The sequence below is a fragment of the Bison bison genome, unplaced genomic scaffold, assembly GCF_000754665.1.
Source record: "Bison bison bison isolate TAMUID 2011002044 unplaced genomic scaffold, Bison_UMD1.0 scf7180017864224, whole genome shotgun sequence".
Taxonomy (NCBI): Eukaryota; Metazoa; Chordata; class Mammalia; order Artiodactyla; family Bovidae; genus Bison; species Bison bison.
Window position 1 is genome coordinate 3,245,136 of NW_011494796.1, and position 18,694 is coordinate 3,263,829.

Consider the following 18,694-nt stretch of genomic DNA (forward strand, 5'->3'; position numbering starts at 1 on the left):
CTGCAATTCCATCACCTCCACTAGCTTTGTTCATAGTGATGTCCCTAAGGCCCACTTGACTTTGCATAGCAGAATGTCTGGCTCTAGGTGAGTGATCACACCATCATAGTTATTTGGATCACTAAGATCTTTTTTGTATAGTTCTGTGTATTCTTGCCACGTCTTCTTAGTATCTTCTGTTTCTGTTAGATCCATACTGTTTTTGTCCTTTATTGTGCCCATCTTTGCATGAAATGTTCCCTTGGTATCTCTGATTTTCTTGAAGAGATTTCTGGTCTTTCCCATTTTATTATTTTCCTCTGTTTCCTTGCATTGTTCACTTAGGAAGGCTTTTTTATCTCTCCTTGCTATTCTTTGGAACCCTGCATTCCAATGGGTATATCTTTCCTTTTCCCCTTTGCCTTTGGCTTCTTCTCTTTTCTCAGCTATTTGTGAGGCCTCTTCAGACAACCATTTTGCCTTTTGGCATTTCTTTTTCTTGGAGATGGTTTAGATCACCACCTCCTGTACAATGTCACTCACCTCTGTCCATAGTTCTTCAGGCACTCTGTCTATCATATCTAATCCCTTGAATCTATTTCTCACTTCCACTTTATAATCGTAAGGAATTTGATTTAGGTCATACCTGAATGGTCTAGTGGTTCCCCTACTTTCTTCAATCTAAGTCTGAATTTTGCATTAAGGAGTTCATGATCTGTGCCACAGCTAGTTCCCGGTCATGTTTTTGCTAACTGTATAGAGCTTTTCCATCTTTGGCTGTAAAGAATAAAATCAATCTGATTTAGATAATGACCATCTGGTGGTGTCTCTGTGTTGAGTCATCTCTTGTGTTGTTGGAAGAGGGTGTTTGCTATGACCAGTGCGTTCTTTTGCCAAAACTCTGTTAGCCTTTGCCCTGCTTCATTTTTTACTCCAAGGCCAAATTTGCCTGTTACGCCAGTTATCTCTTAACTTCCTACTTTTGCATTCCAGTACTCTACGATGAAAAGGACATCTTTTTTTGTGTGTGTGCGTGTTAGTTCTAGAAAGTCTTATAGGTCTTCATAGAACCATTCAACTTCAGCTTCTTCGGCATTCATGACTGAGGCATAGACTTGGATTACTTTGACATTGACTGATTTGCCTTGGAAATGAAATGAGATCATTCTGTTGTTCTTGAAATTGCACCCAAATAACTGCATCTCAGATTCTTTTGTTGACAATGAGGGCTACCCCATTTCTTATAAGGTATTCTTGCTCCCAGCAATAGATATAATGGTTATCTCAATTAAATTCACCTATTTTGGTCCATTTTAGTTCACTGATTCCTAAAATAGCAATCTTCACTTTTGCCATCTCCTGTTTGACCACTTCCAATTTACCTTGATTCATGGACCTAACATTCCAGGATCCTATGCAATATTTTTCTTTATAGCATTGGACTTTACTTTCACCACCAGACACCTTCACATCTGGGCACTGTTTCCACTTTGGCTCAGCCTCTTCATTTCTTTTGGAGCTGTTTCTCCACTCTTCTCCAGTAGCATATTGGGCACCTACTGACCTGGGGAGTTCATCTTTCAGTGTCATATCTTTTTGTCATTTCATACTGTTCATGGGGTTCTCAAAGCAAGAATGCTGAAGTGGTTTGCCATTCCCTTCTCCAGTGGACCACGTTTTGTCAGAACTCTCTACCATGACCCATCTGTCTACATGGCTGTCCTACATGGCCCAGCTCACAGTTTCATTGAGTTACACAAGGTTGTGATCCATATTATCAACTTGGTTAGTTTTCATTCATTGTGGCTTTCTCTGCCTGTGAGAGATTAAAACTTTCCCTCCCTAAGGTTGGCCATTTCAGGAGATATTTGCAAGATAAGGTCTTTACTTCCTCAACTCCTCTCCTTCTCTGCTCTATAAAAGAACTTAGTATCCAGACCCCCCACTCTCCCATGATGGTTATTCTTCTGGGTAAGGCAAAAGTATGAACAGGGGGCCAGTTGTAAATGTCAAGCCTGAAGACCATCTATGTCCTGCTTCAATAAGAGGAGAAACAGCAAGGACAGGGGGAATAAAATTCCTACTTCTGTTGTATTAAGGGAGACCCCCTCCAGGGCCCCAAAAGTGGGCCGTTGTCTCACCAGAAAAGAATTGTCTGAGGAGAAATGTGCTGATAGAAGGAAGAGACTTTATTGGAATTGGCACCCAGGTGGAGAGCAGCAGGGTAAGGGAACCCAGGAGAACTGCTCTGCCACGTGGCTTGCAGTTTTGGGTTTATGGTGATGGGATCCATCTCCAGGTTGTCTTTGGCCAATCATTCTGACTCAAGAGTCCTTCCTGGTGGTGCATTCATTGCTCAGCCAAGACGGATGCCAGCAACAAAGATTCTGGGAAGTGGTCAGACATGTGGTGTCTCCTTTTGACTTTTCCCCAACTCCTCCAGTTGGTGGTGGCTTATTAGTTCCATGTTCCTTACCAGGACCTCCTGTCAAAAGACAATCCATGCAAGTGGTTACTATGGTGCCTGGCCAGGATGGGCGGTTTCAGTCAGCGTGCTTCCCCTAACAACTCCCCGCTGAGAGACTTCAAACTCAAGATACTTCTTGGGAATTGGGGCAGAGGTCTCTTTCTTCTGTAAATTTTTCCTGCTGTGCATGGGCGTAGACCTGCCTAGCAGAGCAGAAGTCTCTCTCTACCTGATCTAAGTTGAGGTGTTCTGTATCTGAAACCCTTGTAGTAACATCAGTTTGGTTTGGAACTGTTGGAACCTGTTGGGAGATAAACTTTGTAAGGAGTTGGAGTATACAGGGGCTCAATAGGAGTCCTAATAAGATAGTTATCGCTGGACCCAGAAATGGCAGGAGCCAAGAAGGGAAAGAATGAGAACTCCATACACCTGTCGAGTTTATATCCAAGATTTCTGTGGCCTGTTCCAAAAGCCCCTTGATATCTTCTTGGACCCACCCAGACTGGTTATAATAAAAACAGCATTCTTCCTTTAGATAGAGACAAGTGCCACTCTGCCCTGCAGTCAGTAAATCCAGAGTCCAAAGATTTTGTAGGACCATTGTGGCTAGGGACCCTAACCAGGATTGTAGATGTTGGAGGGTCCTTGTAGCTTTTTCTATGGACACAGCAGTGTTGGTAGAAAGCTGCTGAAATTTATATAGAGCAGTTCCCTCAGTGGCAGCTCCTGTCAAACCAGAAGTCAGCCCTAATGCCAAAAAAGGGGGCTAAGTACCACTGCATGACATAACCTCTAGTGGGTAATAGTGGTGGAGGCAAGGAGGTATTATTCCAGGCCAGATCTATGTACAGCATGTACAACACACCCCAGAGGGCAAGCTCCTGTCCAAAAAGGTGGCAGGGATAAACAAGCTTTATCCCCACATATGAAGTAGACACTATGACTGGATTCAAGCTGGGCAACAAAACAACCTTACCAAAGAGGGACAGGGTTTCCATCTGCCTTACAACTAGAACAAGGGCAGTCCTTTAGCAGCTGGGAGGAGACCATCACAATACTTGCTGCAAAACCACAGCAGTGAGGGCATTTAGGAAGGGGTTCAAGTGTTGTGAGGCATCCTGGGATCTGTCCTCGAGGTAGAGAGTATTTTGTTTGGGTTCCCACCATAGGGTTATGTTTTCAGCTGTGGGGACCCCTACAAGGGAATGACAGGGGTCAGAGTTACCTGTCTGATTTAGAAATTAGAATGATCAGGTGTGGTTTTTGGTTGTCCAGAACAAAACATGGCTTTTTGAGACTGGTTAATGGCAACTGAGGAGAGCCTCATGCTCATGGATAGGTATAGCATGTCAGTTCTGCCAGAACTTCTAATCCCCAGGCTTTGGGCTAAATCATAATACCCTAGAGCAATTCCTAGATCCCAGTTTTCTCCATCAGTTCTGACACTGAAGGTTATCCCACATTGTGAGTTGTCCAGATTTCCCACAGACACCCCTGTTGGGGAGTCACTTTTAAGACAGACAGGGAAGGTCACTTGGGGAATGTCAGTCAAGAGAGAAAATAAGGGCCTGAGTGGGATTGCAGATGTTATCATGGGAGTAAATAAAAACAGCTGTTGCTGATACCAAGGCATGAAGTTTTTCTCCCCTTTTACCCAAAAGGCCATGCGATGACCAGATGGGGTACACTGGGTGACAGCATGTAGCTGGGCTGGAATGGTGGGCCAATGATACCCTGGGATAGGTTGGACATATCCCCAACTTCTGCTGCTAATGCAGATTCAGCAAGGGGCGGTTACACTGAGTCAAGAAGCAGTGTGGTTTTCAAGCATATATGCATCATTAAGGGAGAAGTTAATAGCTGTGCAGGAAGGCATGATAAGAAAGAGGAGAAACATCATAAGATGCATTGACTTACCTGAGGGAGATTTGATGGTGTTCCACGTGAACAGCAGTCTTCAACAGGTTCACAGGAATAGTTGTCCTCTGCTTTTAGAGTCCCAGTCCCCATCTCTCCCTCCTGTAAGGCCATAGGGTTTTATTCTAGAATTGTGGACCCAGGCAGATAGACCCTTCACTTTTACAGCAGTTGAGGTTACTAGGACAACTTGATATGGCCCTGTCCAATTCTCAGACATCTGGCTTGGACTCCCTTTCTCTTGCCAGGTCTTTACTAATACTTGGTCCCCCAGCTCTACTTGGGGTTTGTTTAAGTCCTCCTGTGGTCTAGGAAGACCTTTATCCATATCACAGTTCTTGTTGAAACCTTCCCAGGTCAATTGCATGTTTTAGGAGTTCATTGGTGTCCTCATTAAAAAAAAAAAAAAAAAATCAGAAGTTAAGAATGGACGTCTATATATCATTTCATAAGGGCTTAATAGTGGCCATTTAGGGGCTGCCTGTACCCTCATGAGGGCTATTGGTAGGATATGGGTCCATTTATTACGTGTTTCTTGACATAATGCAGCCATAGCCCTTTTAAGAGTCTGGTTGGCTCTCTTCACCTTCCCTGAGAGGAGGGCATGGCAACCCACTCCAGTATTCTTGCCTGGAGAATCCCTATGGACAGAGGAGCCTGATGGACTACAGTCCATGGGGTCACAAAGAGTTGGACATGACTGAGTGACTAAGCACAGCATACCTTCCCTGAGGCTTGAGGCTGCCATGATGTGTGGAGGTGATATTTCATTCCTAAGCATATGGCCAGGTTCTGGGATATCATGGCTGTAAATGAGGGCCCATTGTCCCTCTGAAGTGATCAAGGCAGCCCAAAGGTAGGCACTATTTCCTTTAGCAGAGCTTTACAGACTTCTGCAGCTCTCTATGTCCTGGTAGGGAATGCTTCAATCCATCCTGTGAATGTGTCATTAAAGGCTAGCAAATAAGAGAACCTATGACCTAAATCATACCCCTTGCAATAATACAGAGGAAATGACAAATGGATTCAATGGATTTGATCTGATAGAGTGTCAGAAGAACTATGGATGGAGGTTAGTGACATTGTAGAGGAAGCAGTGATCAAGACCATCCCCAAGAAAAAGAAATGCAAAAAAGGCAAAATGGTGGTCTGAGGAGGCCTTATAAATAGCTGAGAAAATAAGAGAAGTGAAAGGCAAAGGAGAAAAGGAAAGATATACCCACTGGAATGCAGAGTTCCAAAGAATAGCAAGGAGAAAGAAGAAAGCCCTCCTCAGTGATCAGTGCAAAGAAATAGAGAAAAACAATAGAATGGGAAATACTAGAGATCTCTTCAAGAAAATTAGAGCTACCAAGGGAACATATCATTATGGATTGTGGATTATGGATCTAACAGAAGCAGAAGATACTAAGAAGATGTGGCAAGAATTATATAAGAAGAACTATACAAAAAAAGATCTTCAAGACCCAGATAATCATGATGGTGTGATCGCTCACCTAGAGCTAGACATCCTGGAATGCAAAGTCAAGTGGACCTTCAGAAGGAAGCATCACTATGAACAAAGCTAGTGGAGGTGATGGAATTCCAGTTGAGCTATTTCAAATCCTAAAGATGATGTTGTGAAACTGTTGTACTCAATATGCCAGCAAATTTGGAAAACTCAGCAGTGGCCACAAGACTGGAAGAGATCAGTTTCCATTTCAACCCCAAAGAAAGGCAATGCCAAAGAATGCTCAAACTACTGCACAATTGCACTCATCTCACACACTAGCAAAGTAATGCTCAAAATTCTCCAAACCAGGCTTCAACAGTACATGAACCATGAACGTCCAGATGTTCAAGCTGGATTTAGAAAAGGCAGAGGAACCAGAGATCAAATTGCTGACATCCTTTGGATCATTGAAAAAGCAAGAGAGTTCCAGAAAAACATCTACTTCTGCTTTATGACTATGCCAAAGCCTTTGACTGTGTAGATCACAACAAACTATGGAAAATTCTTCAAGAGATGGGAATACCAGACTGCCTGACCTGGCTCCTAAAAAATCAGTATGCAGGTCAAGAAGCAACAGTTAGAACTGAACATGGAACAACAGAAGGGTTCCAAATCGGGAAAGGACTATGTAAAGGCTGTATGTTGTTACCCTGCTTATTTAACTTATATGTAGGGTACATCATGTGAAATGTTGGGCTGGATGAAACACAAGCTGGAATCAAGATCGCCAGGAGAAATATCAATAACCTCAGATATGCAGATGATACCACACTTATGGCAGAAAGCAACAAAGAACTAAAGAGCCTCTTTATGAAAATAAAAGAGGAGAGTGAACATGTTGTCTTAAAACTCAACATTCAGAAAACTAAGATCACGGCATCTGGTTCCATCACTTCACAGCAAATAGATGGGGAAACAGTGGAAACAGTGACTTTATTTTGGGGGGGCTCCAAAATCACTGCAGATGGTGACTGCAGCCATGAAGTTAAAAGATGCTTGCTCCTTGGAATAAAAGTTATGACCAACCTAGACAGCGTATTAAAAAGCAGAGACATTACTTTGCCAACAAAGGTCTGTCTAGCCAAAGTTATGGTTTTTCCAGTAGTCATGTATGGATGTGAGAGTTGGACTATAAAGAAAGCTGAGCGCTGAAGAATTAAGGCTTTTGAACTGTGGTGTTGAAGAAAACTCTTGAGAGTCCCTTGGACAGCAAGGAGATCCAACCAGACCATCCTAAAGCAAATCAGTCCTGAATATTCATTGGAAGGACTGATGCTGAAGCTAACTCTCCAATACTTTGGCCACATGATGTGAAGAACTTAGTTGTTTGAAAAGACCCTGATGCTGGGAAAGATTGAAGGTGGGAGCAGAAGAGGACAACAGAGGATGAGATGGTTGGATGGCCTCACCTAATCTACGGACAAGAGTTTGAATAAACTCCAGGAATTGGTGATGGACAGGGAGGTCTGGCGTGCTGCAATCCATGGGGTCACAAAGAGTCGGAGATGACTGAGTGACTGAACTGAACTGAACAGGCAGATGGGATTCATTTCCAGGTTGTCTTTGGCCAAGCATTCTGATTCAGAGCCCTTCCTGGTTGCACTCTCATTGCTCAGCAAGATGGATGGCAGCGACAACGATTCTGGGAGGTAGTCGTACACATGGTGTCTCCTTTTGATGTTTCCCAAACTCTTCCCGTTGGTGGTGACTTCTTAGTTCCATGTTCTTTACCAGGATCTCCCGTCATAAAACAACTCATGAAAATTGTTGCTATGGTGCCTGGCCAGGGTTGGCAGTTTCAATCAGTGGGCTTCCCCTACACTTCTAAAGGCAAATCAATGGGTCTTCACAGTCTTAATTGATAAAATCCAGAGTCCTCAATTTCCCAATTTTCTCCAGAAGCCCATTTCTCTTCTCCTGTTTTCTGACACAAGCCTGAAATTGTCGTTCTGTGAGTCTTTTGAGAAACTGCTAGTGAAACCAGCGGTGGAATCCCCCAAGGATACCCCAGGCTCTTGTCTGTGCTCACCAAGGTGGCAGAGCACTCTGAATCAGTCATTATCTGCTCATTATTCTCTTCCTAATCCTCAACCCTTCTTTTGAGACACAGCGGAGTATTTTCACTTTAAATCCTCCTCCAAAATACGCTCAAGGTCAAATTCCATAGAGGGTGCTTAAGGTAGGGCTCCAAGAGAGGGGTGGAAGGGTGTGGAGGAGGGCATCGCAGGCAGAGAAAAGACAAAACATTGTTATAAATAATTGTAATGTCGTGTAATACTTAGTAATTATTGATTCAAGGCGTGTTGGAGCCATTGTTAACGCTAATTCTTTCCCAAGAGGTTTTGATTCTGGAGGAGAGAACGGCGGGGGGTTAGCGGGGACTTTCCCAACTCTGAAAGGTAACAGAGGCAGCTGAAGGGGTACGCTGGAACCCGCAACAGCAGGGAGTTGCCAATCTGCGAAGTCCCAGTTGCTTAAGGTGCCAGCGAGCACGGGCGTGGACGCAAATCCTATTTGCCCAAGGTAACGTCTTGAGACCTCGGTGTCCAATCAGTACGAGAGTAAATATCCGACGCGGCGCAGGGTGTAAGGCGCCCCTCAGGTTCCCGGTGCCGCCCCGGAGGGCTCAGCCCGCCTCGGCCACGCCCTCGAGGCGTTTCCAGGCGTCCGGGCCGGTTAGCCACCCGATTGGCCGGGAGGCCGGAAACCCGGCCCCGGGCGCCACGTGTACTAGGGGCCTGCCGGAAGGCGAAGGCCGGCGTTGACTCGGCGGGCGTGTGCGGCGCGGGTCTGGCCGGGGCTGCGTCGCCATGGAGCGGGACGGGGATCAGCTGTCCGCGCGGCCCACCCTCGAGACCGAGGGGCTGCGTTTCCTTCACGTCACGGGTGAGTGGGCGCGCGCCGCGGGCCGCGGGGCCGCGCCCTCATCGCCGGCTCGCCGCCATGTTCAGTGAGTAGTTCTCCAGGGCGCTGTGGGCTGGGCCGGCCGGAGGCCAGACGCGGCCGGTACCAGCAGGCCTGGGCGGTGGGCCGAAGGCGCGCGCGGAGGCTCGCCCGGAGCCCGGCTTCCCTGGGCTTTGCTGTCGGCCCTTGTTTGCCCGAGTCCTTTATCTCGCGCGACACAGGCGGTTCAAGCCCTTCCGGGTCGCGGTTTACTGGGCTCACAGGGTCCTTGACGTTTGCCGCCAAGCCGCGCTTCCCCCACCACCGCGCCCTTGCGCACGCCCCCAAACTCTGCCCTGTGCCAGCCCCCCGCGGCTACCCTTTTCCGTACGTTGCCTGGATCGTTAAAGCCCTTCCCTTCCTGATTCGGACACACTCCGTCATCCTTCAGAACCCGGCTGACGTGCCCCGCCTGCCCCGGGGTTGCCCCTCCGATTCCCTAGAGGGCTGAGAAGCACCTTCTAAGGGATCCCTGGATTGTACTTCTCGCTGTTTTAACTACCTTCTTAGGAAGTCTTCCGCTAGGAAAGCTCGGTGGAAGTGTCATTTTTAGTTTCTTGAAAACTTTTATTTTTTTCAGTGGGCTCCCTGCTGGCCACTTACGGCTGGTACATCGTCTTCAGCTGCATCCTTCTCTACGTGGTGTTTCAGAAGCTTTCCACCCGGTTGAGGGCCTTGAGGCAGAGGCACTTAGATCAAGCTGCCGCTGCTCTGGGTTAGTATGTGTGTGTTTGTGTGTATGAGCATGTGCACGCGTGTACACTCAGTTGTGTCCGAGTCTTTGGGGCCATGGACTGTAGCCTGCCAAGCTCCTCTGTCCATGGGATTTTCCAGGGAAGAGGACTGAAGGCGTGGCTTTACCCGTACTTACTGTAGTATTTATAAGTTAGTCTATTGTTACGAGTAAGAGGTATCAGTCTAATCCGTGTGGGAGGTAAACTGAAGTTGATTTTGGTGAATTGCAGTAGTGTGTTTTTTTTTAATTTCAGAGTTTTTGATGGGGTGAAAAACCTGCTTAATGATGTGTAGAACACCCTCTGCTTGCATCATTCTTTATTTACAGGAGAGAGTAAAATGAAAACGTCAAAGCTTCTGCATACTATGGGTGTGCCTACTAACTCTCAGTTATCTCTAGAACCCTAGTGAGTGACAGGAAACTCAGCCTTAGTTCCTCACATCCACTGCATTCTGCTTTTCAAAACTTACTCATCAGACCTGATGGCAGATTTACACATGGCTGTTTAAAAAACTCATTCCCTCTAAAACAGCCTTTTAACTTGTTAGAAGTTACAGTTTATGAGAACATAGTCAAAAGAAATGTTCAGTATTTTGATAATAGTAGTATAATTAAATAAATGCTAATCGTCAGTGATCCAAGTCACCACAGTTATGAAGCTGGGGAAGAAACAAACATCATAGCATAATAGTAGTCATTAGCAGAAGGACCTAAAAAATTCCTTTACTCTCCTCTCCCATGAAACCCTGTGGTCCTTCCATCATCTCAGTATTTTTGGTTGTTGGCTGTATATCCCAAAAAACAAAGTACAATTGTAAATCTTGCTTAAGTTGTGGGATAATGTGACGTGGGTGAGGTTAGAGAACAGCTTCAGTCACCTGGTACAGCCGTTGCTGTCACTGTGATCTGCTGACAGCTGAGGAGTGGATTTATAATATAATGGGATGGGCATCTCAGAAGAGTTTGTTTTAAGGAAGCGTTGCACAACGTAAATGTGCAGTGAAAGGTGTACTTTGTGTTGTACAATTTTGTTAGGAAAATTAGGTTTAAAAAATCCACACATAATTTCTTTTTTTCTAAGAATAAAACAGCAATTTCAAATGTTGTTACAATTCACATTTCTATAAAGTAGAACTATAGTTTCATTTTTAAAAGTAAAACTCTGTTCGTCTCTGCCACCACACAAACCCACACCCACCCAACCATACCTATTTTGTGTTCTGTTGTACATGGATTCAGTTAAATGACCTTTTTTCCATTGCTTTTTACTGTCTGTAGGTAATGGTGATCCCATATCCTTTGGATGGTGCTGGTGTGAACATAATAGTTGTAGTTTGTTTCTTTGTTTAGAAAATTAGTCACACTGCTGTGTAGTTCCCCTTAGTGCTCCTTAAACACAGTGGTCTGCATAAAACAGAAAACTTGATTGTGTTTTTGTGTAATTTGCTTTGTTGTATAAACCAGATAAAAATAAATATCTGGGGCAGTCATTTCTATTAACGCTAGTTGGCAGAATTTTTCTTTTCTGTAGAAACAAGAATAGAATACCTAAATACCTTTCCCTTTTTCTGGTATATATCTAGACTAATTAGGTGATAGCTAATGATCAGAAAACTTGCTTTCCCTTGGTTATTTCTAGAATTCTGGTCAGCCTAGAGGCTGGGAGTTAGGAGGTATCCTGGATGTCAAATCAAATTTCGCTGTGGCTGCCGCACCACTTATATTTGAATCATAGGGCCCAGGCCAGATTCTCTGAATTGGGATTGCTCAGAGAGCCCAGAAATCTGTTGTGAACAGAGATTTCTGATGCTGTAAGTATTTTAACAAGGACTCTGAACTGAGGCTATGTGATAGTCTCCTTCCCCTTCAGGCAGTAATTAAATATATGCAGAAGGATAGACTTACTCATGTTAAAAAAGGTTTTTGTATTGTTTGATTTCTGTACACTTCTAATATAGATCTCAAGAGTTTCCATTTTATAGTTTACAAAGTGCTTTATTCCAATTTTTTTCTGCCTTTTCAGAACCTGATATTGTTGTTAAACGACAGGAGGCTTTAGCAGCTGCTCGTTTGAAAATGCAAGAAGAATTAAATGCACAAGTTGAAAAGCATAAAGAGAAATTAAGACAGGTATGTACTGGTTTTAGTTTGAATACATGATATTTGAGGTTTAGTTGGTAAAGTGTGTATGTGTGTGCATGCACTCACATTATGGTGGGTAAAGGGAACAGTTTTAGGCTGAATCATTTCCACTTAGCTAAGTATTGCTCAGCATGTTTTACTTGTGTAATTTCTTAATGTTCAGGGGTGAAATGCTCTTAAATAATTACTCTTAAATACTCTTGCATTTATGTTTTTACTTTTAAGTGGTTCCCTTATAGCAGTATTTTGCCCATAAAACCGTGTGCTATGTGCAGGAGCCGTACCACCAGACACAGAACACACATTCAGTATCTTGCTTCATGGTTGGTTTCAAGCTTTGCATCTCACAGGACCTGACTTGGTGGGGCCACTCTTCAGTGGATTAAAGAAGAGCCAGGGGAGGGTGGCAATGGACTCCGCCTAGGGTAGATATGGAGAGCAGGAGATGGAGTTCTGAAAGACTTTTCTTAAACACATGGTTTGGTTGTGGGGGTGATGCACGGTTCTGGAGGTGATGGGGAGGAAGAACCAGGGGCTACTGTTGAAGTGACCTGAGCAGCCAGGTGGGTTGTGCTGCTCTTCACAGGTGTGAAGTCACACTTACTGTGTTGGCCCCAGTCTGTGTAACTGAAGCAGCTAAGTGTAGGCTCCGCCTTCTGGTTTTATTACAGATGTTTCTGGGCCCCTCTTTATCCCCTTAGAAGGAAACCAGAGAAGTTGGTCTTCCTGCTGGTCTTGCCTATGTCTCTGGTATTTCCAGAAAGGAATGCCTTTCTGCCACCCCTGGTGGCTTTTGTTTTCTGCATGGTCACTTAGTGCATGGTTGGTGTCCACATTGTGGCTGGAGCCCAGAGTGAAAGGACAGAGTGAAGTATTTTAGGTATTTTTCCAGAAATATTTTATTCATATATAAACGCATGCTTATATCATTTTTCCATAGAAATGGCAGCATAATACACATAGAGGCTATATTTAAGCAGTTTTATTTTTTGTTTGTTTCTAAAAAAAACTTTAGAAAGTGTTTTACAGTTTTTAAGAAATATTTAATTGTTTTGTTTCTAGAGCCCAAGAGTAAGTTCAGTTCCTGCTACGTATCAAAATTAATGACTTGAGGGTCTGACTTTTTTGCGTTAGTAAAACAGCCTGATCATTTACCCAGTTTGCTGATGTAGCTGGGGGGAAAAGCTTTTAAAAGATTGTTTTTAAAAACTGTAATGTGAGCCTCCTAAAATTGGAGAAAGGATAGAAGCCTGTGTTGAGTTTTAAAGTTGTGGTTGTATATTGTTTGTTCAGTCTCTCAGTCGTGTGTCTGGCTCTTTGCGGCCCCATGGACTGCAGCACGCCAGGCTTCCCTGTCCTTCACCATCTCTGGGAGTTTGCTCAAACTCGTGTCTGTTGAGTCAGTGATGCCATCCAACCATCTCATCCTCTGTCGTCCGTTTCCTCCTACCTTCAATCTTTCCCAGCATCAGAGTCTTTTCCAGTGAGTCAGTTCTTTGCATCAGGTGGCCAAAGTATTGGAGCTTCAGCTTCAGCATCAGTCCTTCCAATGAATATTCAGGACTGATTACCTTTAGGATTGACTGGTTTGTTCTCCTTGCTGTCCACAGGACTCAGAAGAGTCTTCTCCAGCACCACAGTTTGAAAGCATCTATTCTTTGCTACTCAGCCAATTTTATTGTCCAACTCACATCCGTACATGACTGCTGGAAAAACCGTAGCTTTGATTATGGACCTTTGTTGGCAAAGGAATCTCTCTGCTCTGAAATACACTGGCTAGGTTGGTCAAAGCTTTTCTTTCAGGGAGCAAGCATCTTTTCATTTCATGGATACAGTCACTGTCCAGTGTTTTCGGAGCCCACGAAAATACGGTCTATTACTTTTTCCATTGTTTTCCCATCTGTTTGCCATGAAGTGATGGGACTGGATGCCATGATCTTCGTTTTTCAATGTTAAGTTTTAAGCCAGCTTTTTCACTGTCCTCTTTCACCTTCATCAAGAGGCTCTTGATGCTTTCTGCCATTAGGGTGGTGTTATCTGCATATATGAGGTTATTGATATTTCTCCTGGCAATCTTGATTCCAGCTTGTGCTTATTCAGCCTAGCATTTCCCATGATGTACTTTGCATAGAAATTAAATAAGCGGGGTGACGTATCTCCTTGATGTACTCCTGTCCAAGTTTTGGACCAGACCATTGTTTATGTCTGATTCTATCTTTCTTGACCTGCATACAAGTTTTACAGGACGCAGGTAGGGTGGTCTGGTATTCCCGTCTCTCTAAGAATTTTCCACAGTTTGTGATCTGCACAGTCACAGACTTTAGTGTAGTCAACATGGTTCTGTATACTTAAGAAAAGTAACAGTCTTCCTGTCTCATAGTTCAGTCAGCTCTCTTGTATGTGGTCTCAGAATTTGTCACTGATGTACCATTCTGGTGTTTTCCATGTTGGCTATAAACATAAAACAGCTTTCAGATTAAGAAGCAGTTTCTTCCTTAACCTCCTGTACTTGCAGACAGTGAAGGCATGAAGGGACAGGCATTTGGGTTTAGCAGTGATGGACCCTGAACCATTGAGAAATTTCTGGGTATGTGCTTTCTAAGGCATCCTCTTGCATATCTTTGTGGCATCGCAGTTTAATCGGAACCAGAATGAACTGAAGCTTGGGTTTGGATTGCATCAGGAACTGAGAGAGTTAGTGACCTTTGTGCACACGTGAGTTGCAGTACCCAGTTGTTCAAGGAGTGGGAAGCAAAGGTGAAGACTTCGGGCGCTGTATTTCCCTCCTGTTCACTGCTCAAGGTTTCTCAGGTGCTCATTGTTGGACATAGTTTTCTACTGAGATTAGTTTTCTCTTATGTTCCCATAGTACCTTACTTGCAGAGAATTCTCAGATTTGCTCTCATTGGTTCCTCACAGCCTTCCAAGTTGAAGGGTTAAGTAACTTTCCTCAGGTGACACAACCAAATAGCAGCAAAGCACACCTGCCAGCCACACCGACCCTTTTCAAGTCAGTGTTCTTCAACATGACCAGAAATGTCTAGTTTAAAAGAAGAATCTGTATTCTTTCTTCTGTGATACTTTTTGCTTTCCTTAATAGTATGGAAAAGCAAAGGATTCTGTATCTGAATTAAACTCACACACCACTAGATGACAGCTACTTTATTAACTGAAGAAAGTGCAGGTGAAACTTTGAAGAACATTTAAATTACAGATTATCAAAAGTATATTTTCTTTGAGAAGGATGACAGCTTATGAATTCATTTTGTATCATGTGCGATTCTTCCTCAGCTTGAAGAAGAAAAAAGGAGACAGAAGATTGAAATGTGGGATAGCATGCAAGAAGGAAAAAGTTATAAAGGAAATACAAGAAAGCCTCAGGTGATGTAGTCTTCAACCTCGTGGACTTATGTTCAAGTAGGTGAAGATTCCTGGAGTAGAATGTCTTAACTAGATTCTTAAGCCTGTATATGTTCAAGCAGGAAGAAGACAGTCCTGGGCCTTCTACTTCATCAGTCATCCCAAAACGAAAATCTGACAGAAAGCCTTTGCGAGGAGGAGGTAAGTATGAAACATTAAAGCATTCTGAACAATAATTGGCTAAATTTACCTGAAACAGTATTCTCTTTTCTTCATTCATTGTCTGTAAACTGAGACTAATTCCTAAGTATAGGTTATGAAGATTAAATAAAAGAAACAGATGTAAAACAGCCTTCAGCGGCTAGAAATGACCAGCCTGCTGAACCCTTTTATTGCCCCTGAGCCTCCAGCAAGGACGTGGGTGCATGTCCTGTTTCCAGGAGGCCTCTGACCTCCTTGGCCTCACAAAAGTTAGCATTTGATAAGCAGTGAAAAAGGAGGTCACTCGAGGCTCTCGGGAAATAATTGGGATGGTTGCAGCTGTATTTTAGTGTTTTTCACTTGATCCCACAGTCCTGTAAGGGGTAAGTTAAGTGAGGCAAGGAGTAGTTTGCCTGTTTTGCGTATGAGTGGGTCAAGGGGCCTAGGACACGGGTTTTGGCCTTTCCAGCCAGAGCTGCCTTGTTTCTTACAAATAACTCCTTCAAGGAGGCATGAACAGATAGATATTCATTAAGAGACCTTCTGTGTGCAGTACCCCCAAGCACTCTAGGTGGTACCATAGCAGTGTGTACCATCCCATCCTTGAGGACTTTCACATACTTTTGGGAAGATGGGACTCCCACACAACTGAAAATAAATAACCCTTTGTGATGTGCCAGGAGTTCCTCCTCCATCTGGAGAGAGGGGAGGGCAAAAGCATTAGAATGCTTTGGGAAGAAACCAGTTCTAGGCTGAAGATACTTTTTTCTATCTGGGAAGAGGGGTTTTCTCTGGCTAGGTGCCACAGAGGCAGAGGTGTGGCCAACCTCTTAGACGACTGAGGGGAGTCTGTGAAGCCTGCGAGCTCTCTGAAGCCAGGACACAAGGTGGGTTGCCCTTAAAGGCTGGGTTCTGATCCCTTCCTTTGTGTTAGGAACTCAGAGCTGGCTTGTATAGGGGAGTGGTATGTTTGAAAAGAAAATGCTTTTTTAAATCTTTTTCTTGCTTCAGCAAGAAATAATCTTCTAAGGCCATTATGCAGAGCAACAAGTGGTAGTATTCAGGAGACAATTGTAGAAAATGGAATGTATGGTGTGCTGTGTGCATGCCTCTAACATTGCTAGCAATCCAGAGCTGGGGGCTTCGAATGGCCTGTCTTTATAGGCCTTAAAGAAACTGAGGCACAGGGAGTTGGTGACCAAAGATTCTACAGTAAGGAACAAAACCACCTCATTTAAGGTCTTGCTGACTCTAAAGCCTGAGCAGAATGGTCGCCAAATGTCTATTAACTTTAGGAAGTTAATGAGTGGGCAAGGATGAGTGTGGCGGCTGGGGCATGTGGATTTCCCAGTTCTGACTGGTGAAAGCAACCGCAAGTTCCATTCGGTTTTGATTTTTATAATTTATTTTCTGTAACTTGAGCAGTTCTTCCTTGAATGTATTCGTTTTATTAAGGACTACAGTTAGAAACCTTTATATACTTAAATTTAGCCATCTTGAGAGGCTTTGGGGGCAGATTTTTTGTGTATTTGGTGGAGATTTTCATGTTTTGATAGTTAAAACAGAAGCTGAATGGCTTGTTTTATTCAAGTCAGTTCAGACTGCAATCACATTATAGAAAGTCAGATTAGTATATACAATGCAATATAATGTAGTCACATTATAAAGTTTTTTTGGTCATGTGGTTGCTTAAAGTTTTCTGAAAATGTTTATGAGAGTAGGAGTGTATCTCTGCAGTGCTTTGCATATCAGGCTTACGGTCCTCTGTTTGATGCGAAATGTTTCCAACACTGTTTTGCTTCCTTTATCTCATCACAGGTTACAATCCTTTGTCTGGTGAAGGTGGTGGAACCTGTTCCTGGAGACCTGGACGCAGAGGACCCTCATCTGGTGGATGAGGCTAAGAATCTTGTTAGTGTCACTTTTGACATTAGCAAGATGAATCCTTAACCCTCAACTCAATTGTCTTACGCACGCTTTTCACAGTGATTAGCCAGGGGGAGGGGCTTTCTTTCTGTTCTTAACTACACTGATGACTTCAAGGGTTGAAGGCAGCATAGGGTGTGGACATGGCCACTAGGCAGTATTGCAGTTAGTCACGCTGCACTGAAGCAGTGACTGTTCATTGATTTCACAGGTCTTTGTTAGTTGGTAGCTAAGGGCTTCCAGGTGATTGGTGATCTTGGTAAAAGAGACCTGGCAATGATCCTTCAAGTTAAGAGGTCCTGGCTGGTAGGACAGTCTCTGTGACAGCTTGCGTTGAATGATGTCTTCCTTGTAAATGGTGAGCCCACCAGCAAGGATTACTGATGCAGACAGTTGATGGGGTTGTTCTGTAAATTTATATGTACAGAACTGTTTAAAAAAAGAGAGACTGTAAATATTAAAAAAAAAAAAAAGACAGAACATTTTCAGTATCTTTATTAAATTTAAAGAAATTTCTTTATGCACTTGAATTTGTCTGTCTAACATAATACAGCTTTTTATCATTCATAACCTCCCGTTAATAAAATTTACTTTCTCTTCTCATTATTGCTCACCTCAGTGAGCATGAAAAGTGGGACAGCTGCAGTGGTTTTCAGAGCTGGAGGGCTCCTGGGGGTTTATCCACAAAACCGGACACTTGGAGTTGAGTTTCTGCATTAATAGGGCAAAGAAACATCTTGCCTGTAAGTACCTCAGGGGTCATTGGGGTTTTTGGAAGCCCTGTGAGTCCTCTGTCTCACACTCATTTCTTACGTCCTTATCCAGAGTCTCTGTGAAGTATGTTATAAAGGGCCAGGTAGTAAAGATTTTAGGCTTGACAGGCAGCACAGTCTATATTTTTTTAATTTTTAAAGAATTATTAAATACATTTAAAAATATTTATCTTACGGGCTAGATTTGTCCTGCCACCTGTAATTTGTTGATCCCTGCTTCATGTCAAGATCATGAGAAAGAATAATGGAAAGTTTTAGACTGGGTTAAAATATTTCATCTAGGTCTGTTAATTTATGTCCAGAGAGATTGATTCCCTGTAGGATATAAACGAACTTTTAAGAGTTCTTCCTTTAAAATATTTTCTGTAGTTGAAAATACCTAGTTAAGCAGCTATCAACTGTTCATTTTAGAAATAGAAGGCATGTTTCAGTATACTATTAGCTGTGACTTTGCCCTCAAACCTCCTTTTTTCCCCTATAAATTAAGGAATTATCAGGTGTAAACACATAGGAAGAAACGCTGAGTTGTATATACCCACCTTGCATCTGGCAGTATGACTGGTGGTGGAGAGGTGGTGCCATGTGAGTAATTGATCGGGAGATAATAGAAGAGGGAAGGAAACTAACTTGTGTAATAGAGTTTGAAGAGCACTTGCTGTGTGCCGAGCACATACATTTATAGTTAATCCTCACTACAGTCCTGTGAGGTAGGTACTTCTAGTTAACCTTGGTTTTTAGAAACTGTAGCTTAGAGGGTC

General features: G+C 43.5%; 1 protein-coding gene across 2 annotated transcripts; it reads left to right on the plus strand.

Moving 5' to 3' along the window:
• The first annotated feature begins 8,568 nt into the window (after positions 1 to 8,568).
• On the plus strand, positions 8,569 to 17,766 carry VIMP (VCP-interacting membrane protein). 2 transcript variants are annotated; one of them, XM_010845811.1, is made up of 7 exons: positions 8,569 to 8,741; positions 9,379 to 9,513; positions 11,558 to 11,664; positions 14,968 to 15,057; positions 15,159 to 15,237; positions 16,018 to 16,124; positions 17,056 to 17,766. In XM_010845811.1, the coding sequence occupies exons 1-6, from the start codon at positions 8,666 to 8,668 to the stop codon at positions 16,077 to 16,079; spliced, it is 549 nt and encodes a 182-aa protein (XP_010844113.1). In that variant the 5' UTR covers positions 8,569 to 8,665; the 3' UTR covers positions 16,080 to 16,124; positions 17,056 to 17,766. The 2 variants fall into 2 exon arrangements, with proteins under 2 accessions (XP_010844113.1, XP_010844112.1); XM_010845810.1 differs by lacking the exon at positions 16,018 to 16,124 and having other exon boundaries at positions 8,572 to 8,741.
• The last annotated feature ends 928 nt before the right edge of the window (positions 17,767 to 18,694 follow it).

What these genes read in the sequence shown, in the direction of transcription:
- VIMP (XM_010845810.1), top strand. Translation starts at nt 8,666, where the DNA reads ATGGAGCGGGACGGGGATCAGCTGTCCGCGCGGCCCACCCTCGAGACC. An exon ending in GCGTTTCCTTCACGTCACGG is followed by an intron (nt 8,742 to 9,378) that starts GTGAGTGGGCGC and finishes TATTTTTTTCAG; the next exon opens with TGGGCTCCCTGCTGGCCACT. An exon ending in TCAAGCTGCCGCTGCTCTGG is followed by an intron (nt 9,514 to 11,557) that starts GTTAGTATGTGT and finishes CTGCCTTTTCAG; the next exon opens with AACCTGATATTGTTGTTAAA.